At 36.4% G+C, this 24,796-nt stretch overlaps 1 protein-coding gene across 1 annotated transcript in view; it reads right to left on the bottom strand.

Moving 5' to 3' along the window:
- The window catches only part of LOC107569583 (integrin beta-like protein 1), a 66,202-nt gene extending 43,083 nt beyond the window's left edge, over positions 1-23,119 (bottom strand). Inside the window, exons 1-5 of the mRNA XM_016255703.1 lie at positions 22,934-23,119; positions 21,442-21,644; positions 8,536-8,682; positions 7,009-7,131; positions 6,077-6,217 (exon numbers count right to left, since the gene is read on the bottom strand). Coding sequence (XP_016111189.1) covers positions 6,077-6,217; positions 7,009-7,131; positions 8,536-8,682; positions 21,442-21,644; positions 22,934-23,025 — 706 coding nt within the window. The 5' untranslated portion in view covers positions 23,026-23,119. The remainder of the gene's footprint in view (positions 1-6,076; positions 6,218-7,008; positions 7,132-8,535; positions 8,683-21,441; positions 21,645-22,933) is intronic.
- Between the last annotated feature and the right edge of the window lie 1,677 nt (positions 23,120-24,796).

The following is a 24,796-nucleotide window of genomic DNA, read 5'->3' as shown; positions in this document are numbered from 1 at the left end:
GAGAGAGAGAGAGAGAGAGAGAGAGCGCGCGAGTGCGAGAGAGCGAGAGAGAGAGAGAGAGAGAGAGGGAGAGGGAGGGGGAGAGGGGGGAACTCACATCACAGTGGAGTCAGCTGTCTTAACCGTGGCTTGTGTACTGCACACATACCAGCTTCATCACTGTGTCTGTCACGCGACTCTGTTCCCCTTTCGGGCTCTGTCTTTACATTTATTTTGAAAGATGAAGCTGCGATTATGGTAAGGGGCGTTACATTTCCGACGAGTGCTTGCGGTGTTCGGCCAATCACAATGCACTGGGTCAGCTGGCCAATCAGAGCAGACTGCGCTTGTCAGAAGGAGGGACTTTGTAGAAAACGAAGCGTTTGAGAGAGGCGGGGCATAGAGGACCTACAATAATGTACAGTATTTGAAAAGAATGTGTTTTTTGAACATTAAAGCATGTCAACATATTCTGTTACACCAAATACACAAAATAATGATCTTTAAAAAAGCATCATATGACCCCTTTAACATTTAAAAAAAGCCTTCAAACAAGCCTTTCTCAAGCCAGAATTGCTCATTAAAAACTATACTTGCTGTATTGAATACCTCGGCAAGTTTTTGTTATGTTTCTGAACGAATTCTCTCATGGTTACTAAGGCTGCATTTATTTATATTCATTTATTATTATCAATACAGTAAAAATAGTAATATTGTGAAATGATTACAATTTAAAATATGTTTTCTATTTTAATGTTATTTAAAATGTTATTTATTACTGTGATGGCAAAGCTGAATTTTCAGCAGCCATTACTATTAATATTGTCAGTCACATGAATAACTTTCCATTAGAAATCATTCTAATATGACGATTTGGTAATATTTATATTATTACCAAAAAAATAGTTGTATTGCTATATTTATGTGGAAATAGGGATACGTTATTTTTGGGATTCTTTGATGAAATAATAAAAAAAAAACTTATTTGAAATACAAATATTTAGTAACATTATAAATGTCTTTACTGTCATTTTTGATCAGTTTAATAATAATAATAATAATAAACTTGTTGAAATTCAGGAACTGGTATTCTTAATTCAGTTCTGATCATTTTTTAAAGTGAAGCTTCCTTACATTTATATTAATGACTTACATTTAGGACAGACTATGTTTTAAGTTTTAAATTCAATGCCAGGTCAGGCCAATTTCTGATTGTTGGAATATGGGTTCAAACTGTTTTGCCTGTGTTAGAAGGATTAGGGCTTACTGAAACAGTTAGCTGCACAGCACTATAATTGAAGTGATGCTGAAAATGAAAGCCAAATTTCTCCTGAGGGCCAAATCCTCCAGAGCCCAGCTGACAATAAAGGGGCCATGCATGGCAAGGATTGATGAGGATGCTTACTCCAAGTTCCAGCTAATCTATTGCTGGGGCGACAGTCATGACAACAGAGCTGCGGGAAACACCTCCACTCGGATGAATCTGAGCCAGACCAGTTGCAGCACAACTGGAAATCCTGTTTTCTCTTATTTGTGCAGTGAAAGCACACTGGGAAGCGAGCCAGCTGGCGTCCTGCGAGCAGGGAGCTAGACCACTGCCGCTGCCACCATTTGCAGTCAGGGCCGTATTAACCATTGGGCTAGGCGGGGCTGAAGCCCCGGGGCCTGAGCAAGGAGGGGGCCTGTAATTGGCTGTGGAGTAGATTGACTGGAGCGCAGATCGCCAAAGCCACAATGCCCCCCACTTATTAGCGCTGTTATTTAATTGAGTTTTTCCGTAAATTTCATGCATTACCATTTGAGATCGAAACATAGTCTGAATTTGGTTTACAAATAAAATTAATTTATTCTATATTTGACTTTTGCACGATATGTGCACGTATTTATCAGGTGATCGCTGCCCAGTAGGCTATGTCTTCACTTCGTTCAGGAGTAATCTGGAAATGGTCGTGCAAAGAACAATATTCGATAGGCTAAGTAAAAATGTCAGCAATTCTGAGAGACAGGGGCTCAAAAAATGAAAAACGTCAAATACAAACAACAGAAAGAAACATGAGTTAGACTAGTCAGTAAAATCCCCAGCTATCAGGTTATTTTACTAAAGCTGATGATGGAGTGGAAGTTGTTGGAACAGCAAGTGAACCGTGCACATGAAGCAGATGAAGTTAGTTTGATTATGGATTTATGTTGATTAACTAGATTAACTGGATTTGTGTTTGAACAAACTGTATTCATTTTAGGGTTGGAAGATAATCCGGTAGAAATATATCAATTGTTGATTGAAGAGCGTCATGATGTACCCACATGAAAAAATACTATAGTAATTTATAGTAAATACTGTGGTATTTTTGAACCATACTATAGTAAAGTGTATTATACTGTATATATTATAGTATTTACAACACTTTATTAATGAATGCTACAGCATACTGTAGTATTAACTATAGCGAACTGATAAACTGTAATAAATACTGTAGTATACTTTAGTTTTTACTACAGTAAACTGTAGTGTATTGTAGTATATTATACCCTATAGTTGTAGAAAACTTAGTACAGTATTGGGTAAAGTAATTTGTTTATACGACTATAGTTGTTATATTACCACAGCAACTATAGAATTACCACAACAAATTAATTCAAGTATTTTAGTATAGTATGGTTCAAAAACACTATAGTATTATAAATTACTATAGTAATTTTTCATGTTGGTAGGCTAAGCTTATCATTTAAATGCTTTTTAAGCAGGTTTTAAAACAAATGGTTTAAACTGTTCATGGACATTTAGCAGTGGGGCAGAATTTATTCTGGTAAATAAGTGTATTAAGATGGTTTCAGCCTGATACGCGCAGCGTGCACCTGCTTGTAAAGTGGCTGACAAAACTTTTGCTCCTTGTGCTTAAACGTTCAAATACACATAGTTATGTGTCAAAATGCCCGTCTTTGCAAGTATCCTTGTAAACACCGTTATGTGTGTCTTAAATTAATGTTAATAGTTAAAGAGAAAGCATGTGTGTAGTGTTAGGCTATATGAGATCCTGGATTATATGATGAGATCTTAAAAGGATAGTTCACCCAAAAATGAAGATACTGTCATCATATACTTACCCTCAAATTGTTCTAAACCTCTATGAATTTATTTTTTCTCCTCAACATAAAAGAAGATATTTTGAAGAATGATCGTAACCAGTTTCTGGTCCCCATTGACTACAATAATGTATTTTTTTCATACTATGGAATTCATGGGGGCCAAGCAACTGTCTGATTACCAGTATTGTTCCAAATATATTATTTTGTGTTCAACAGCAAAAGGAATCTCATACAGGTTTAGAACAACAACAGAATTTTCATTTTTGGGTGAACTATTCCTCTAAAGCAGCCTAATATACAGCTGCTGTTGCCATTTGTGTCAATGATGTAGCTAAAACAAACATCAGAAAGAAAATGACTTACTGTCCTTGACTGAATCACTTTTGAAAAATAAATAAGAATGAATGTATATTGAATTTATACAGTGAAGACTATTCAGTCTATTTGTACATTTTCTTTATACAATATAATATTTATTATTCAGTGCTTTAAGATTTTCAAGTAGGCCATTTCAAGTAAGTTTTCAAGATTTTCTGTCGTAGCCTAATTTGTGACTGTTTACTTGTCTTTAGTAAGCTTATTTTTATTTAGGCTAGTATTATTTTTTGTGATATTGAAATTGGTAGCAAAAATTATGAAATTTCAGTGCATCAAGAATTTTGAAATGGGATGAAAATCATCATTATTGTGATGGGGGGCCCTGCAGTAAGTCATAGCCCCGAGGCCCAGTGCGGTCTTAATGCGGCCCAGTTTGCAGTCCTGTCAAAGACCTGTCCTCTCGTGAATATAGACCTTAATGCTTAATGCTTAATTTAATTTAATTTAATTTAATTTAATGCTTAAATAAACGGCATGAGCTGTATTATTACAGTCGTGCATGTAAGAGTATATTGTTGCTTAGTGTAAAGCCCTTAGTCACAGAAAAGCAAATACAATGTAGTAGCCCACTCTTCAGTAACCTTATTAGTGACTTGCTTACACTTGGCTAAGACTCAGTGGGAGTCCATTGAGGAAAGGAAGAAACGATTAATGGAAGTCCAAGAGTGTCTTAGAAATGCTAATTATAAAATCATTACAGAACCATCTCTAACTCTAAAATTAGGGATCCACAATATACATTATCAGCCGATAATCACATTAAATTGCAAACATATTTATACTCTTTCAAAATATTTTGATTTAAAAATGTTTTTTTTTTGTTTAGCTAATATTGATAAGTATTGGTAAGTAAAAAAAAATTTTTTTACAAATCACCACATTAGAATGATTTCTGTAAGATCATGTGACACTGAAGACTGGAGTAATGATTCCTGAAAACCCAGCTTTGTCATCACAGGAAATTACATTTTAATAAAATTATATTAAAATTGAAAACAGTTATTTTAAATTGTAATAATATTTTACAATACTGTTGTATTTTAGATAATATTACTACAATGTTACTGTATACTGTATTTTTACTCAAAAATTAAGCCTTGGGATAAGTGACTTATTTAAAAAAAATAAAATAAAAAATTATATATATATAGAATCTTACAGACCCCAAACTTATTTATATTGACCCCAAACAATATTGGATATTTATTATTGCATGCTCATTTCTTCTATTTATATTTTATACTTAAACTTTGCCATCATCTAACATTCACTTAAAGTTAACCTGTAAAAAAAGAAAAACAGTTTTTTTTTTAAAAACACTATTTTTGTATTATTTATATAAAATGTATATTATATCAATCATTTTTTTCCCGTATAACACTGCTTTGCTAATGAACTTCAGTTTTACATCTAATACTATATGTCATTTTTGTCTCTACCTCTAAAAACATAAAGATTTCAGCCTGGGATAGCCTCTCAACACCTTGACCAGACTGAGGACATCTTTTTCATCTAAGGGACCTACCAGCATAGTTTTCTTTACAGACATTAGTTGTAGATCTAAAACTCTTTACTTACTGGCCTGTCTGCAACTGCAATTCGACCCCTTTTTCAGACCTCCCTTTGGCATCCCATACTTGCCAGAATCACATTTAATAGAGTTTGCATTTTTGCTTCATTTATGCTTTTTTTCCCCCTCCAAAAGGTTATTAAATGAATAACTTTGCATGGTTGTATTTCAAAGTGAAGGGCAAGCTACATCATGGATTGAGAGGTTGACTGACTAAAAGAGGCTGTCATTTCACACAATAGCAGCGATCCACTGAGACCTGCCATTCACAGGGCAGAACGTATAATTGAAGGGTATAAACAGAATATCAAATACAGAAAATGAGGCTGGATAGCTTAAAAGAGCCAAAAATAACGGATATCTTTCACCATGTGCACTAGAACGAACAAATGCACTTTTCTAGAGCAACAGTAACTTAATTTCTGTTAGAGACAGAGGGCTTTCCCCTCAATGCGGATGATAAAAATACATACGTGGTCAAATGGATGGATTAGCATGCCTAAGGAAGGCCATGAGGGATTGTCTACTCTGTTGGAAAGTTTAACTACTGGAAAATGCTGTTGTTTTTAGAAAGCTTTTGATGCAGAAAACCAGCGTGGTTGCTTGTGATGAGTGGATACGCTTTGCGGGTAGACATCTTAACCACAGACAATGGTTCAGATTTGAGGTTAAGTTTATGCTGTGTACCACTTCACCCTTTTGCTGTAATCAATTTCAGAGAAGCTCCCTGGAGGTTCACCGGCAATATGAGAGCCAAATATTTTTTGGCAGCCTGATGTATCTAAATGGAAAATACACAGTGCTACTCTCATTTGTGCTTGTCAGGTGAAATTACTTATGCTGTATTCAGCTGATATGGGGCAATTAAAGACTTTTAAAGTATATTTAAAGACTTATTTTGGTGCAGATTCTCTGTGGAAAACCCCTCAAATTAAATTCTAATTTGATTTAGATGCCCCTGCAGTAGCATTAAGGATAACATATGGGAATATATTATTAGTTAAGGTTAAAGGGTGATATTGGTTACGTCAGAGAAAGCTAAATGCTTGCAGAAAGACAGACCTCTGTTGCTGCAGATCTTGCCATCTGGAGATGTGCATCTCCGCTTACTCTCCCATGGGCTGATGTCACACTGGAATTCACATTTATCTCCATGCCAACCAGCCGAGCAGTAACAGTTTCCACAGTAACACTTTCCATGGCCTGCGACCATGAACACAGGGAGAGGGAAGAGAGAAATTCAGTTTCAGAGTTTTGAGATGTTTTTTTAAAAATCATCATTGACCAAATGCAGGTATAGCAATGTCATTATGTGAATTAGGGTGTCATTTAATCGCAAAGGGTGTATTTTATATATATTAATGCTATTAAAAAATCATATGCTTATCTAAAATGGAACTACGTCATTAAAGACATTTTCACTTCATTTTTATCTTATTCATAAAAATTATTTTATAAAAAATAACACAAGATGCTAAGTCAAAGTTTTGAATTAACTTCATTTTTCTTTAACTTAGTCAGTTAACAGTGGTATGATATTTTTCAATAGTTTAGCTCAGACTATATTAAAAATATATCCGACTTTTAAAAAATACTGTATTTTACAGGCTGGCCATCTAATGTGCATGCATGTTCCTAATGCTTCCATTGCTAAAGCCACCATAGGCTCTCAGAAAAAAAAGGTACAAAAGCTTTCACTGGGGCGGTACCTTTTCAAAAGGTACACTTTTGTACCTTATTTACCTCTAAAAGATACATATTAGTACATTAAAGATACATATACAACTACTGAGTACATGTTAGGCTATCTAAAATGCATATATTAGTACCTTTTTTCTGAGAGTATATTTAAAGTTTTAGCAAAAATCAGTAAGCAAAATAAGCAGCTTTTATGCCACTTCATTTTGTATTTTGATATCTAGACATATAAAATTTACTGAAATGTGTCCAAATATTTTATGGGTCACTCAGAACTGGTCACCCTGTGATCGTACCTCCACACACTTCTCCAGAGTCTTCATCCAGACACTCGCTGTCGTCACACTCGCAGTAGCGTCCGCTGATCAGGCCCTTCCCATGGGGATTGTGGCACATGCAGCTGCCGCAGTGACAGGTGCCTGTCGGCCAGACACATCAATGTCACAACCCACAGATCTCACGCTGTCACACTGCTCCACAACACCGCACAGCAGCAAGCACACTTCTACATATGAAGACACAACGACTCACACAAACACACCCAACCTAAGGCTGTATACACTGTAGAATTGCATGCCGTTCAGAATTTGATGGAAAATGAAATGAGAATTCCTGAACTTGAAATGAGCCAGCAAACTGGGTGAAGATGGCAGAATAAAATTCTAAGTGTAATTTTACATTTTAGTATGAATTACCAGTACACAAGTTATCATAAACAACATTTCCCCCTCAGAATTCTTACATTTATATAAAAAGAAATATTGAAAATTTTAGTTAGAGAAATGTATATTAATTTAAAAGCAATTAGTTTATATAAATTTAAATTAAATTAAATCTATTAATTTAAATTAAAATTAATTTAATATACAAAATTCATTACATATACATTTATTGTGTGTGTGTGTGTGTATATATATATGTATGAGATAACGGAGAAAACCACTTTCGCTAATGATAATTAAGAATAATTAATTTATAATTTATGCCATGCATTGATTTTCACTTGTATGTATCAGAAAAATATTATGGAGGCAGCTGACGTTAATGAAATAATTTGCAGCTTTACTCGCAAACTGCATTTCCTGTTCATCAATAAGGTAAGAACCAGAGCCATTATAAACCTAAATATACTTGAATAAATGAATTGAAAAGTGTAGTGTAGTAGTAGTAATAGAATATTTTATAATATTATTTATAATATTTTATAATAATTTCATAATGATGACAGTAGCTCACACAAAATAGTATCTGTTCCATGCTCCGGCACGGTTAGCGCTCATACTGCATGCGTACCGCACCCGAGCCCAACCGAACCGTGCCCTGGCCCACCTCTTCCAACTGGGCCAGGACCGGCTAAACGAACCGCACCACGGTTCAAAACGCCTAGTGTGAGTACACCCTTAGTTAAGTTTTAAATTTCAATCCAGTAAATCTTCTTCCTACCATTTCAATTCAACTGGAAGTATGAACAAATTGATTCAAATACCAAAAACAAGCCAATTCTTACATTCTGAATTTTGCCCAATCCTGATACACAGCATTTTCACATACACACATGCCCTAATGACACGGTAGACACATAGCAGGCATATCTGTAAGCAGCTGGGCCCCCTGCTAACAACATACAGACACATCACCTAAAGTTAATGTTCAGGTTTACCCTTTGTAAGGGTTAAGTACAGGGTTGGGGGCAAGGTGTGAAATACAAGCAGGCTGTTATTTTCTAGGCCACCCATGAAAGAATGTTTGGACAACTGCATGCCACATATCTTGACCTTCAGTTCTATTATTTATAGGCCCCCATGCAATATCAAACATCTTACCTGCTTTGGAGCAAACTACACCCTGGGCATTGCGGCAGAGGTCTTTACTGGTTTTACTGGAGAGTAAACATTCCTCCTGGTACTGACAGGATTCCCCAAGCCAGTTTTCATCACAGAAACACTTTCCACATTTGCATATCCCATGATCTGCATTGGACACACATACAGAACACAGTTATTGATTGTTTTGAGTAACACGCGGTCATGATACAGACCCACACTGTTAAAGTAAATGGGATAATAACAAATTATATTTTGTTGGAGGAGTCAAAGAGCTCACTATGAGATCGATTTTGTGATTAGTAACACATTTGTAAGGTGTTTGGAGAGGCCAGGGTGATGTGAAAGACATTAACACTCTCCATGTATGCATGCTTACCTAGGAAACCCTGACAGAGAGGAGGATGGGAGTTGTGTGTGTTTCACACATGTGTGCTTTTCACAGCTAAAAGGTGTTGAAGATTCCTTACGGTTCATTTCCACACCATAGGTATTATACAATTGCACAACCCTATAAACTAGAGGTGTGCTGATCAGTGTAAAAGTATTTTGTTTTTACACATTTTTAGTTCATTAAAATGAAAAATTCTCAAGTCAAACCAAATCACAGGGTCATGCCCGAACAGGTTGGGCTCAGGCTTTAATGTCCGTGAAGACACTTTGTTAACCTATTTGCTAAATGATGCAAGTAAAATTAATAGGCTTATAAAGTGTTAAAAGGGAGAAGAAAACATTTCCCATATGTTTTGTTGATGACGTCTATAGCATTTTGGCACAAATTTATGTGCCAAATGGTAGAAGCGAGTGAAGGAGTGGAATCCCAGATCCTCTTCTGCTTCAATATATATCCTTTGAGTGGTCATTGATCAAGTTAATATTAAGTATTTAACCTCTTAGATTTTAGTTGATTTAATAAAGTTATTAATTTATAATATCTCAGTAGTTAGCTGAGTTTCTCTCCCTTTTCTCTCTGAGAAACTGCACTCATTGTCTGTATGCTTTGGAAAATACCTGATAAGAGTACAAATCTGAGCCACTCAACCTTGAAGGAAATGCATACTCTTGGATCCGCAAGTCTCACGTCTCGTCAGCCCCGTAACACTATGTGTGTGAATAACTGACTCCAGGACAGAATGGACGTCTTCAGACAATGTAACGCAAGAAGTGCTGATATATTCTCTCGGTGGGCCACATCGATCCTAAGAATGGATCTTGTTTGTCACCTAATAATCACCGGAGATATGCTTCGAACTATATGTCCATGTGTAGAGTTTATCTGTTTCAACCAACCAGAATCCTTTTTACCCAAGTGACCTCTGTTAGAGTATAATTGTTGTTGTATTGAGAGTGTACGCAGAGCAGACTCCATCACGATTATTGAAGCTGGCTTCTGCCGATGAAACTGCAAACTATTTTCTTCAGTAAATTTTTCTTCAACTGATTGCATCTTGCATTCCTGGTCTTTGTTCATCATACCTGGTCCTTGGGTTTTAACTGTAAATTCCCCTATACTAGCCAAGACATCGCCTTGAAAACCATGAAAACAAATCTTTTTAAAAGTTTAAAAAGAATGACCCAGTATATTTTGTGCGTGTGCATTATTGAATAAAATAAAATAAAAACAGCAAAGTTGAGTTCTAACCCTAATCAAACACCCCCGCATGTAATAATACAGTAATCCTGGAGACCTTGTTTAGTTGTTTCTGATGTGTTAAATTAGGCTTAGAACTAAACTTGTTGGTCGTGGCCCTCCAGGAACAGAATTGAATGTGTCTGATTTACTGTAGAGTGAGTCATGAAAGTCTGTGCAACCACAGTCAGGGTCAGTATGTTTCACTTTAATGCTTCTCACACCACGGAACTCTTGTTGGACAGACAGAAATGGATTTAATACCATGTAATCAAAGTCTGTCCTGCAGTTTCACAGCTCCACCACTTATTTCTATAGGCGATTGTGTGTAGCCTAATGACAATATAAGTGCAATATAAGGTAGATTTTTCCAAAGCTCACTTGTAAAGAAAATACAAGTAATTCTACTCATTACAAATACTGAAACAACATTTTTCATTAATTTTCCACCACTTTCTCTTCTTTTTTCCCTTTAATATGCATGCAACAGTACCAAAAGTGAGATTATTTTTCCATATCAGACCATTGTTGATTGCCTGTCATTATTCTTAACTCTATGGATGAAAATGGATGTGCACAAAAAACAACAAAAAACGGCAGACAAAATATGCTGCAAATATATCCTGTTATTGTAAATTCAGGCCCCTTAGCCACATCCTGAAGTGTCATCTTCAATCATTCCCTGCACTAATCCATCATGTAAATTTGATGTCGTCTTCAAGAGCTATCCATCAGTCCTTAACAATAGCCTTGTTCTGCTCCTGCACTCATTACAAGAGAGTCTTGGCTGCTTGTCACAAATATTCAGTGTTTTATAGCCAATCTGGAGGGAAAGGCAAGATTTATGCTAATGACAAATGGAGGATACATCTATCTTGTGCCCTATAGATTAAAAGCAAATTGGTATTGCAAATGTTAAGATATGAGCCAAGAATTTTTGGACTTTGGCTATGATATGATTTTTTAAGTAGGCATTCCTCATATACATCAGGCAGGTTGTAAGCAGTGGGACAACAACTTCTTGTTCAGTGTGACTGGCACAATTTCAGACATTACTGATCATCAGAATAATGTTTTTAATGTGGTCTCTGAATTTTTTTTAGAAGAACCTATTTGACCTGCATTTTCAAATGACTAGTTTTTTACATCGAGAACACCAGTGACATTAAATTTTTTTCTTTTCTTTTTTTTGACGACTGAAGTCAAGTCACTTTTATTTCTATAGGACTTTATGCAGTGCAGATTGTTTCAAAGCAGCTTTAATAAATGGGAAAATAGCAGAATCAACTCAATTATGGAGACCATTCCGATTCTGCTGTAAAGCAGCTCAAAAAAGACAATAATACAGTGGCCGAGAGAGCTCAAAGCGATGCAAATGAAAAATTAAGAAAACATCGTCATCAATTTGACAACAGACGCGCTGCAAATACAACGTGACAAAACACAGAAATGCTGGGACATGCTTATCAACGCATGGCTGGAACATGCTTATCAATGTTTGCTCTGAAAGGTGAAATTTTTGTTTATTTTAACATCCTGATCATACCATTCCTTAGCTTTTTTTTTTGTGGATATTATTAGCTTAAATAAACTGACGAAATACACAATTACTGTAAACAGGCTTACTTACTTTTACAACTTATCGTGGTTTTACTATTAAAAAAATTATTCATAAATAAATACATATATATATATATATATATATATATATAAATGGTTACTAGTTAAACCATGGTAACCACAAATTAACCATGGTTTTGCTACACTAACCATAGTTTAACTATGGTTTTTGTACAACTGTGCTTATACAAATGGTAATCAATACGCCAAAAAAAAAAAACATGGTTGCTACACATTTACTATAATAAAACCATGGGTAATTTTCATTTTGCTGGGGTAATTTTGGTATTGTTTGGGTTCTCCCATTGTGGTCTGTGCTACTTTTAGCGCGTTTCTTTATTTGCTTGTGTTGTGAGTATTTGCATCGTGTTTCTGTTTTTGCAGTGTGTTTCACACTGTGTTGCATGTATTTGCAGCACATGTGCTGTCAATGATGAATATTTGCATGTGTTTTCTTAAGTGTCAGCGCATTGAGCTCTCTCGGCCACCACACAGTGCCATTATTTAGCTCATATACATTCAGTGTTGTTTTAGTTCAATTCAATATCAGTGTAAGGTTCATCAGTTTCTAAACAAGTTCATTTCAGCTATAAGCAGCTCTACAGAAGACAGCCATGTTGGTATTCTAAAAACAAGAACAAAGCAAAAGAAGTAACACATTTCTTCTTTCAGTGCCATTTAATATGTTCTTAACATTCGTAGTCATGTTTCTCTTGAAAGTCGGTTGATGCCAGAGTTCGCTCCTACATGCAGACACAATCACTTTGACATATTAACTGCCACCCACCTATATGTGGGAGGAAGAGTTTGGTCCTTGCTGTCCACTGTGTCCCCGCTTCTGTGTCACCAGGGGCATAATTTACCCCCTCCCAGCTGATGGGCCAAGACGGCCATATCCACCCTGAGCCGTATGACTCACTCTAAACAGCTGTGAACAGTATTAATAGATGGTGTGTCCTCTTCAGATAAATTGTAGATGGCGAGCAGATTAATGAGTCATCAGATGCTAATAACTGTTCCTATTGCAGACAGTGCTGTCCATGTTAAATACAGACAAAGGAATATGGGGTGACCTTATTACAATAATTTGTTTTGTGAAGCATTGAATCGCAGGCGATGTTGTCTCTGAGCATCCAGCTCATTTCAGGTTGCAAATATTTTTGGCTCAAGAAAGTACTTACTGTTTTCAGTAGATATATTTACATTTAGCTTTTTTTTTTTTTTTTTTACTTTGAAGCAGCATTCATTTTGATTCTTTTATATTAAGGTACTTCAATGATCATTGCAAAATTGTTAATATTAACTCAATTGAGTTTAGATAGGATCTTAACTAACCTATGCAAATGAAAATCAAATTTGAAATCAGCAAGTGATAGTGCTTTCAAAGATAGCAATTACACCTATGATTGGACTGTGAGTATAATAGCTTGTTCCGATTAACAGTGTACACAAAGATAAAGACACTAAATCATCCAAGAGAATAGAAAGGAAAGCATTATATTCTATATATTCTGATAATAATAATAATAAAATTGCTACCGTATTCTATTGCTTTTGCCTTATGTTTTACATTTCAGTCAGCCTCTTTAAATCACTAAACAAAATGAACTGTAACAAACGAATGGCTCACAATGAGTATCTTTTGAACCTACAATGCAAAAATAATTTTTTTTATGTTGTAAATTAAACAAAAATGTATTGGACTGTTTTACAAGAAAATACTATTTTAGTCTTTCTATTTCAAAATTTGACATTTAATCCAATGCGTTACTTGCTAATTGTTTGTGAAATTTGCTAGCAATTTCCGAGTGAAAGTTGATTCTACACCAATTATTTTTATTGTAAATGCAGCCTAATTATACATATCAAAACAAGAAAAAAAGATAATAAATAAATAAAACAGGGCTGCACCATTGAAATTAATCTAACACGTTTTACACTGGATTGAGACAAACACAGTGCAGTGAAAGAGAAATGCCACAAGAAAATTCATTAAGGAACAACCACAGAAACTGACAATATTTTTTATGCATTACAAAAGACGCAATCCCCAGCAGACTCTTTGTTAATCAGTGTTCTATGAAGTTTGCACATGTTTTTATCTACACAAACCTTTAGTAAACCATGGCCTCTATGTGCTAGCTTGAAGACATTTTTTCCCTCTTAGCCTGTTAAATAGTGGCTTTGTATAAAACAAGACAGTGAGGTAATTATTTCCCCTTGTTGTTCTCCTGCTTTGCGTTGTAGAGCATGAAATGATTATGTGCTAGGCTGGGCTGGGTGTGAGGGAGACATCTGTCCTGGCTAATAATGCTGCATACCTACAGCAGACCTGCAGCGATGAAGACAGGCCAAATCATGTAAAGAATGAGGGTCACTGTGTGTAATAAGTTTATAGACAATCTATGATTTATGATACTTGTCAGACCTGTGGTCCCAGCATTTTGAGCTCTAGCGCTCATATGGGAGATGTGCGTTCATGTCCGGCCCATGTCATCTTTTCCCTATTTCCTCTCACCTGACATTTGATAGTGTGTTACTAATTGGATGAAAGCCCATAGAGGAAATGGAAGTGTCATTTTGGCACCATCATTCATATTTGCAGTGAAATGACACAGTGTTGTCCCCTGTTCGGACATAATTTCCTCTTCCACTGTATCCCCAAGCGCCTATTGACCTGGAAGGCATGTGACCTTTTCATGTAATTTGAAGTATGGATCAGACCTGCTGCCTGAGCTAGTACCCACACTATATGGTGACTTGCTAGAATGTGTATGTTGGTTTACCTGAACCATAAACACTGCTGTCAAGCCCATTGTGTATATAGCAAACTATCATCACACTTCACCGAAGCATTTAAAAAAGTGCTATTGATATATATACCATGCTGTGGAAACGTCTTTAGCTCATTAGATGAAGGTTAAGAATGTACTTTGTATCTTTTGCTTTAGTGTGCCAGTAGGAAATATAAATTTTGATTTTGAACATTCCTTTAGCAAATATTGTAATAATCAAGTGATATTTGTGCATGAACAAGCAGTCCAGATTGAGACAGTCTGGCATAAACACTGAGACAGATTATTCTAAGCATCTTGGAGAAGTTGCTTCAGTTCTTCTATGAATTTAAGGGCTGTTCGCACAGAATGCGTTTTCCATTCCACTGCACTACTTTTCCATTGTTTTTCTATGTAAACAAGCACTAGATGGACATTTTTGCATCTCACGCAAGACACCGTGTTTTAAACACGTGCCACTCAAGTTAAAAGAAAGGTTATATGATATTCCTAGAAGTTATTTCCCTATCAGAATGTTTTGGGAAGAACAGAAGTCCAACAACAAAAAGACTGAGGAAAAAGCTCTTGACAAAGTTCCACTGGGACCTGAAAACATGGAATATCACTCTTCTGACACGCTCACTCAAGCACATCAAAAAAAAAGCAAAGGGTATCATAAATCACTGCCATCCTTACTGATGTATATAAAACAACTTTCTGTTGACATAAATGATCATAAATCTGTTCTTCACCTATACCTCATTTTAGTTTGTTTCAAACTGGAGAGGAGAGGTCTCCAGATGGCAACATTTGCTTGATAAAAAAGGACATTGCATCACACCACAGGACCAAAAATGAAGGTCGCACCAAGTCGCTGAGAAAATTTCTACAGATGGAAAAGAGCTAGAGAGGAAAAAGTTAAGTCAGTGCTGTGCCAAATCTTTCACGTGGCTCCTTGAAACCCCAATTAACTTGTTTTGGGAGAGGGAAAAATGAGTGAGAAAAGTGGAAAGGAACTGCCACGTTGAGCTCTGTCCCCATAAAGTAGAAGAAAAAAGCAAAACCAGGTCAATAAAAAGGGAAGAAAACAATGAAATTGTGCTCCACTTTTCTCAGTTGGTACAAACAATTGAAATCCCATGGAAATGCTTGTACATTTGAATTTTTGTACTATTCGGTGACAACAAATGAAAAGGAAATATTCACATATGTTGATCAAATGTAGCCTATTGAAACACTGGAGATGCAAGCAAAAAAATCACACACAGCTGGTGACCAGCTGTCAGGTAAAAACATTTTATTGTTTTGTGCACCCTAAAGTCCTAGTTCACAGTCTTATCGCTGGGTCAAGATATGCTGTCAGGTCTATCTGTTTGTCAGTGAACAAAAACAGGTGTTTCAAAGCAAAATGATTTATGGAGTCTTCCTGAACTAATGCAACTCTCCAGAGACCGAGACAGGTTTTTCTATTAAGTCAGAAAAATAAATTCACATTAAATGCTCCACTTATCATGCACATCTTGTAATGAGAAATTCAATTATTAAAAAAAGAAAGAAAGAAAAAAGGAAGGCAAAAAAAAAAATCAGCTTATTGTCAGGGAATACTATGTGTTTTTCAAAAGAGCAGGTCGTGGTTATGAAACTAGAGCACATAAACAAGACCTTATATGCCCTGTATGCAGACTGAAATGGCAATACAGTGTTTCAAAGCAATATACAAACAATCCTGCTCAGCTTGCACATCCTGCTCTTTTTGCGTAACTTTCAAAAAAGATTGAACAGAAGACAAACACAAAGCACAGCCTTTCTCACTTTTATTTCTGGTATAAATTCCACCTGATGCTGTTCTAAAACTTCCATTACAGTGAAGTGAAGGGATGTGCACAATGGCACAACATCAGAATCCTTTTACAGGTCTAGAATATCCCAAACTGCCATGAACCATCTCAGAAAATCAGCTTTCTAGTTAAAAGATGAGATGTGGGGTATTTTGACAGAGATGCGCAGTAAATAGCCTTGATGTTAGGCAAGAAAAAAATGTTGGTCCATTTGTGGCCTCCATTTTCAGAATACGTAACCATGAGATAAACCCTATTATCAGCTATGCTCCAAAGCTAATGAGCTCTTCACTGTTTCACAACATGCCTCCACAAATAAATCTTTCTTTCCAGCACATACTTCCATTAGTGGTCCTCAACATCTCATGTCTACAGATCAGAACTGGAGGTGGTACGGAAATATATGGGTGTCTATTTTCAAGAGTATAGAAATCAACATGTTATGTAGAGAGCAACAGCAGGAAAGTAAGCAAAAACCCCTTATTTTCTTAATGGAAAATTTTATTTTTAGTTGTAATGTATAAACCTTTCAAGAGAGACCAATCATCAGCTCAGAGGTTATTAGGTTATTAACTGATAATATCTGCAGAAGTCCAATCCGAGTTAAACTTCCTTCAAAAAAAAAAAAAGTTTAATATACAAATTCAACAGAAAAAAAAAAGATTTTGAGCCAAAAACTTATCATCAAACATCAATGGCTCACCAATGAGTCATTTTAGACACTTCCAAAACTGTTGCAACAGAGATGGAATTACAATTTTTAAATACACAAATTATGTTTCCATCTTTGTTGCCACAGTGTTGGAAGTGCCTTTTTCAGTTCTAAAGAAGGGGGTGTCCCAATACTTTTGTCCATATAGTGCATGTACAAGTCATTGATGTTTGGTGATGAGTTTTTGTCTCAAAGTCTGCATTTAAAGTCACACCAGAAGTGTTCAGCTGGGATTAGGACTTGGCTTTATGCAGACCAGTCAAGTTCTTCCACACTGACTGAATCAATCATTTCTTTTTGAACCTTGCCTTATACACAGATGCATTGTCATGTTAGAATAGAAAAGGGTCCAGTCCAAACTGTTGCTATAAAATTAGAAGCACACAATTCCCCAGAATATCATTATATGCTTTAACATAAAGTTTATACTCATAGAAATTACTAAAGTAGTCAAACCTGTTCATTATAAAAGGGTGTCCCAATACTTTTGGCAATATAGTGTGTGTGTGTATATTGTGTATATTTATGATTTATATGTATATATATGATTTATGTTTATTGTCTAATTTTGTCTAATATTGTCTGATTTATGTTTAGACATTGTCTAATTTGTCAAGACACCATTTGGGGTGTGTCCAACAGCCATGTTTAAATACTCAGGACACCATCAAATTATGCTTTTAGTCATCACTTTTAGCCACTGCTTTTAGTCATGCTTTTAGGTTTTTTCCTTGCCTTTTACCATGTTTTGACGCTGCTTTTTAGCACTCTTTGAGTGTGCTCTGGCTTACACGCCAGCTGCTCCTCTAAAACCATGAGGAGAAACACCATCTAGTCTCGTCACTCTTCTTGCTGGCTTCTACATTAGTTTCTTTTCTTTCCATTGAGGGTTTAGTGTTCTGAGTTAAGTTTTTAGTTAAGTTAACGCCGTGTCTCAGAGTTCACCTCGAGTCTGTGTCCACCTCAAAACTTCAACTAGCCCACAACTCCGCATCCTCAGCCAACACCCAACAATTGGCTTCCCAGAGGAACTCAATGTGAGGGTTGATTAAGTGATTGATGGTTGTTCAGGTCTATGCAATTGCACATATTGCTATAAACTTGGGATGTCACATTTTCATTCTCTTAAACTCATTCTTTCTTCACTTTCTCTCTTCCTGCAACTTGTATGAATGTGTGAGTGCGTGTGTTTATGTGTTAGATTAGTTCATATTGTCTTAGATTTATCCAATAAAGCCTTATTCATATTGAAAAGAGAAGTATCTTGTGTTTTGTGCTTACAAGTTAATGTCTTAAACTGCCAATCTGGTTACTGAGCAAATAAATAGTGTTTTCACTATACTTTGGATTTTAATGTCCATTGCAGAATTTATGTTATACGGCTCGTTCAATGAATCGCTGACCGACTCAGTGATCAGCCGTAAAACAGTGATTCTGTCCAAATTCCCTTTAAAATCTTAAATGATTCCCTTTGAGCTAAATTGACCTGGTTCCCTTACATCAGGTTATTCAAGAGCAGGGTTGGGAGGGTTACTTTTAAAATGTATTCCGTTACAAATTACTTCATTAAAAAAGTATTCAGTAATTGAAGTACCACAATATAAAAGTAATGTAATCTGATTACTTTTGGATTACTTCAAGTGACATATGTAAATAAGTCAAAAAAGCAATATCTAAGTACTTTTATTTAACTATGACTTTAAAATTAAAACTAATAAAAACTATAGTAAAAACTATTTGAATATATAAAAAATCGTGTCTTGTTTCACCATCTAGATATTACAGCCCGTATATTTATATAAAAGCATATGCAGACATCTAGTGGCTATATAGTTTAGTATTACAGGTTTTTTTATCATTATTTTATTTATTTAGCGTACAAGTAAAAATAAATATAGTTTATACACAACATTGAAAAATGTACACCATATACAGATTAGTCTATTTTAAGCCTACATGTCGAAATGCATGTGAAATGCTATCTTTCTTTATTTAATTGACTGATCCGGGCGGGGTGTGGGGACTCTCATATTAATTTCTACATTTTCAGGCTCATTTTCCGCTAGAAAACTTACAACTGCAGTCATGCACACCATGGAATCTTAAATCAGTAACTTTGAGCTAACATGAGGATTTCCATGCTAGTCGGACTCGTACCTGCAAATGTTCCAACTGTTTGAGTAGCCTTTGTTAAAGCAAGAGTCTTCATGTATAGCTTACGCTGTACAACTATGTTATTTCCTTTATCCTCTTTGAAAACAAAATAACTGTGAAATTTTTTTCCCAGCAGGAAGCATTGTAATTAATTCATCCGTTTGAGGAGAATAATTGTAGACGGGTGTTATTTGCGCACGCACCAGCAGGTGGCTCACGTGAGTCAACATGTGTCAACAGAACCAGAAACTGGAGCCCTGCATTTCACTAGAGCCCTTTTTCACGCCCCTAGGGCTGGGCTTCGGGTCCATTTTGACGCCATAGTTCAGACGTGGGCCGGGCCTCGGGCCTGTTTTAGGCTTCTCCTTATTTTTATATTTTAGAAATCCATCAATTAGTGATGAAAAAATTGCCGCGCTGGTGAAAACAACATGAGGCCGTGCCGTGCTATCGCGACTGTCAAGAGCAGCTCGACGGTGTTTAGTGTCCCACAGCAGCAGCATGTGTGCCGTCTGCTCAGCTGAAGAGATCTGCGTTCAAATGCACGCAATAGGCTAAAGCTTGCCGCAAAGTCCCATCAAAAGCAATTACTATGAATGTGTCAGGGGGAAATAGTAAGGAGATATTTGAATTATTTACTAATAAACTAGTGTTTTCTGAGTCGGTGTCGCAAGGATGAAGATGACGATCCTGACTCGCCATCTCCACATTAGACGCGCATTTAGAGAGAAGTGCATCTTTACGGATTATGATTATAATGTAAGGTTTTCGATTTGTTTTATTTCGTTAAGTGGTCATTTTAAGCTTACTATAAATATATTTATCATGTCTGTGAGGTAATTTATGTGAAGCGCTCTTGTTCAAGACGAGACGGCAGAAAGCGCATCATGTTTATATTCTTTATTTTATAAAAGCACAGCGCTTTGTTGATATTGTGAGTGCACACAAATAAAAGTAGACCCTTTACAGTTCCGAATGATGTATTAGGCTACTCTTACCTTTATGAGCAAAAATGACGGCGTATCCATTGAAAAAGAAAATGCAAGTGATTGCGCTGGCGCCTCCGTGTCCTGCAAAGCATTTTAGCTTGCACTCTCCGCACAAACGATTGGATACAGCACACATTTGTCTAGATTTAATGTTTAAATATGCTTGAACTGTTTTATATCTATAGATTTTATTTTAGGCAAGTCGTGATGATTTGAGAAGGCTAAATTGATCAAACATATAGGCTCACTGTCTGCCGCTGGCCGCTTGGTCGTTACTTTAAAAACCAAAAACTTGTAACGAACAAAAGAATGCTCCAAACGTTTTTCTAAATTAACTTAATAAAAAAACTAAACGAAATATAATCACTTTGCCATTACATACAAAACTTAACTATTTTAATAGCTGAAACAGTAGCTGTTTTGGGAGAAGGGGGAAAAAAGACGGGCTCGGGCCAGTAATTCTGATAAGCTGTCGGACACGGGCCGGGCTAAGGCCTATATTTGAGGCCCGTGCAGGGCTCTACCAGGAACTATGATGACGCAGCGCTAAATATATAGCGTTATGTCAAAATACTCATTTATTTAATTTTAAATTAAACAAATGTAATCCTGATAGTATTCCCACTTTTTACAACATTTAACTGTAATCTGAATACTTTGTTTTTTGATGTAACTGTAACGGATTACAGTTACTAGATTTTCGTATCCTGATTACGTAACGCCGTTACATGTATTCCGTTACTCCCCAACCCTGTTCAGGAGTCTCTGCTAATAATTTTGTGGACTCGCAGCAAATTTTGCACACACTCACCATCCAGTGGAAACTACTGAAATTACATTCAACACAGTAAAGGAAGTATCGGTGAAAATTATCCTTTGAAGCAGTGTCTGCAAAATCTTTTAAAAAAGAGGGTTGCTACAGAACATGGCATCCAAACAGGCTCCTTTGAAACTGGCTGTGTTTGGCTGAATAGAAGCACTGTGAAATTCAAATGAGACCATGTAGCTAATGACACAATATTGGATGGAACATCAAAGGCCTTTACTGAAGCTGAATGTGTGTCTTGCACACGTCTACAAAACCTTTTTTTTTTCTTCAGAAGACACTTGATATTGAATCATGACTTTCACAAGTAAGTGAAGGACTAAGTGGGAATGCTATGTTGGGAGAGTGTGAGACAGCTCTTACCTCCACAGGTCTTCCCATCATATGTCGGACAGATCCAGTCATGGCACTCACAACGCGGTCCATAGAACGTTCCGGGTTCCGTGACTTGGCATATGCAAATCCCGCACTCACACTCACCTCTCCCACTACAGATCAAACCGTCGGGGGTCCGACAGCGCCTCAGTGATGATTCAGGGGAGATCTTACACTCTCCACCCACCTGCCTGCAAGACACAAGTGTTCATTCACCCTGTGACCTTTGCCTTCCACATCAAACCTCTGTTCTTCCCCTGTAGGTGAACATATGCCAGATGGTGGATGGGTGGGTGGTGGTTTGCAATCCTTCCTTTCACCAGTAATGACAACCAGACTCCCTCTTGCTTTCTGAAGGAAAAATTTAGTTTGGTTTCTAAGGATGGGCCATGCAATGGATACAATTTTGGCAGATTTCCTGTATATATCTCCTTGTACGCTTTTGAGCTAATATTTAAAGATAACAAAAAGACCTGTTAGAAAAATAACACTATAAAACAGGTCATGTGGAATTCAAATGGAGCCATGACTCATAAGGTATGATTCTGCTAGTACTCAGTCCCAAAGACAACAGCAAACTCGTGTCTAGACACTGTCCATACAACTGCATCTGCTAGAAGATCTGAATTGGGAAGCAATAAAAATAATCTTAAGTTTCTGTACATTTGAGGACAATAATATAATCAAAGAGTATATTGCAGTGTATACTGGTAAAGTGTCTAAAAAGAAAATGCTGTCAAACTCAAGAACAAGAATTTCATTACAAACCTACTGAAAACAAACGGTGGACTGTATTCCACTGTTTATTATTTTCCCACCCGAGTTCCCCTGTGAAAAATGTTTCATTTGGTAGCGTTCTTACATACCACTCCTGCTTCTCGTCTCTGCAGTTGGCCTTTCTCACATTACAGGGTAATAAAAATACACTTTTTTTTTCAAGCAAACACTGTTCAGGGGCTTGGTATGGTTGCACTTACATGGAACAAGTCTGTCAGCCACAACAGCATATTCACTCTGATTCAGTCTCTATGTCTGATTATGTGCAATGCAGCGAGAGCATACATAAACATGCATTGTGGTACACATTAGGGTGAATGTGCACCTGCTATGTATAAAACACTTAAGTAATTTGTCAAAACTGTGGACCTTAGCCAAAACTATAACAAGAGATCAAAAAGCATATGCATATGTTTCTGATTTTAAGGAAATACTGTATGTTATGTGAGGTAAAAACTGGCTTAAAGGGGCACTAAATAGAACAAATAAAACATTGCAGGCACATTCCCATTGCTGTAAAGAATGGAAAAAGAAAGAATAGCAAAAAGCTTAAGATAGAAATCTACAAACCTTGGACTAGTTTTGTAGCTGTGACTACACAACAGCAAACTTTCCCCTGTCTGTTAAAATCCAGTCTGTCAGCAAAACGTGGCTGCACAGTGAAAAAGTCAAACTGATTGAAAAACCAGACAGCTAAACTCACCTTAGCGACTGCTGTAAACTTCCTTGAACGGCAGAGAGCAAAATTAGAAGCAAGGAAACTAAGACGGAGTTCACCAAAGTCTCTGCATGCATGTTTATATCCCCACAAGAAACCTGAAGTGAAGTGCCTTCAGGAATTTCCACTTTCCAAAACAGAGGGAGAACGGGCTGGCCAAATCCAGCTTGAATGCTTCAGAGGCCAACAGCGCTCTATGAATGCCTTTGATTAGTTGTTACTCTCTGCGCAAAGGCAGGAGTAAAACATAAAGTGCCAAAAAAGAAAACTTTATCACTGTAATTCAAAACAGTTGTTCATAAAGATAAATGATGATTTTACTTTACATATCTCTGCAGTACTGTCCTTTTAAAAGGGGATTTGCTGTAACAATTATTATAAAAACAGAACATAAAATATAAATTGGAGACAATTGGTTACAATCTGAAGAATCAAATGACAAGCAAATTAAGCAAAATTACATATCCCTTTTTATATCAATTTCACAAGGAACCTCAGAGCAAAGATAACCCAGGTTCGTTTCAATTTACAAAAGGACTGTAAAGATACATGAGCACTTCCTGTTTGCAGTCTTGGGCATCTAAATTTAGCACGTGTCTTGTACCTGTAACTAAATAATCACGCCTCTACTAAGCGCTCTATTTCGTTTAGTACACACACAGTTTGACAATTTAGGAAAGGTGCACATTTCTCAAGCCAATGTAAAAGAATTTAATAAAATACAAAACTAGTGTTTTCACGTATGGAAAATCCATAGGTAGGCTACGCTCAAGAGGGAGCGTTTCAAAGCAACAGCTTAGCCATGTCCACACCTACATGGGTATTTTTATAAACAGTATTTTTCCTTCTTTCGTTTAAAAAAAAATTTCCGTCCACATGAAAACGCAAACGCATGCTATGAATCACTGTCAAGAGCATGCCAAACCAACAGGTGGCGTTATAATCTGAACCGTAAAGCCATGTTGGCCAATCAGAAGCCTGAAAAAGTCTCCAGTAGGCGGAGATAACAGCGCATGCTCTGACGTCACAAGCCAAAAACTGCGGTTTCGCTGTCTACACGATAAAACTGCAACCAGAGTTTTTGAAAATCTTCACCCTGGCAGGCGTTTTCAAAAATGTTCGGTTTCAGTGGTCTGATGCTGTGTTTGCATGTGGACGAACGGCCAAACCATGTAGAAAAAGCTGCGGTTTTAAAAATAACTGCGTTCGTGTGGACAGGGCCTCTTCAGTGAGCATAAACAAAACTCACCGCCCCTACATGGTTCAGGTGATACTTCCACTTGATATTATTTTGGTTTAAAACAACTTTAAATGGTTGGTATACGGTTAAATAGGGGGTAAACTGGTTAAATAATTTCAATCCATGTTTATAACTGTGGTGGTCATATCGCATTACTTTGTCAGTCATTGCCATTTTTTCAGAACGTCTGTATTCCGTACTTAAACTCGACGACGAAAACTTAGTGGATTCATTAACTGCGGATCAAATTAGTAGCTTTTCAATGTATTATTAATAATACATATTAATAATAATAATATAAGCAATATTTGCGAGTAGCCTATTCGTGAAATAGTAAATATCAAACTTGTTTTGGCCAAAAGAAAGTGTTACTCATTTATTAAAAATGTAATTTAATGATAAAATTCTAACATTTAAAACACGTGACGACCTGCCTCTGACATTTATGAAAATAAATATAGAGTTCAACTTGACGTCTGTCATTTAAGATTATGTGGAATGAGTTATATCATTATTGCATTTGTTTTTTAAATTGCAAAAAAAAAAAAAAAATTCAAACACATTCTCAACCTAGTTTCTATAATATAGTTCTTGTTACAATTAGCCCC

Source organism: Sinocyclocheilus grahami, unplaced genomic scaffold (assembly GCF_001515645.1).
Source record: "Sinocyclocheilus grahami isolate Dianchi unplaced genomic scaffold, SAMN03320097.WGS_v1.1 scaffold28.1, whole genome shotgun sequence".
Classification (NCBI taxonomy): Eukaryota; Metazoa; Chordata; class Actinopteri; order Cypriniformes; family Cyprinidae; genus Sinocyclocheilus; species Sinocyclocheilus grahami.
Note: the sequence above shows the minus strand (reverse complement) of the source record. Positions and strands in the feature narration are given on the sequence as shown.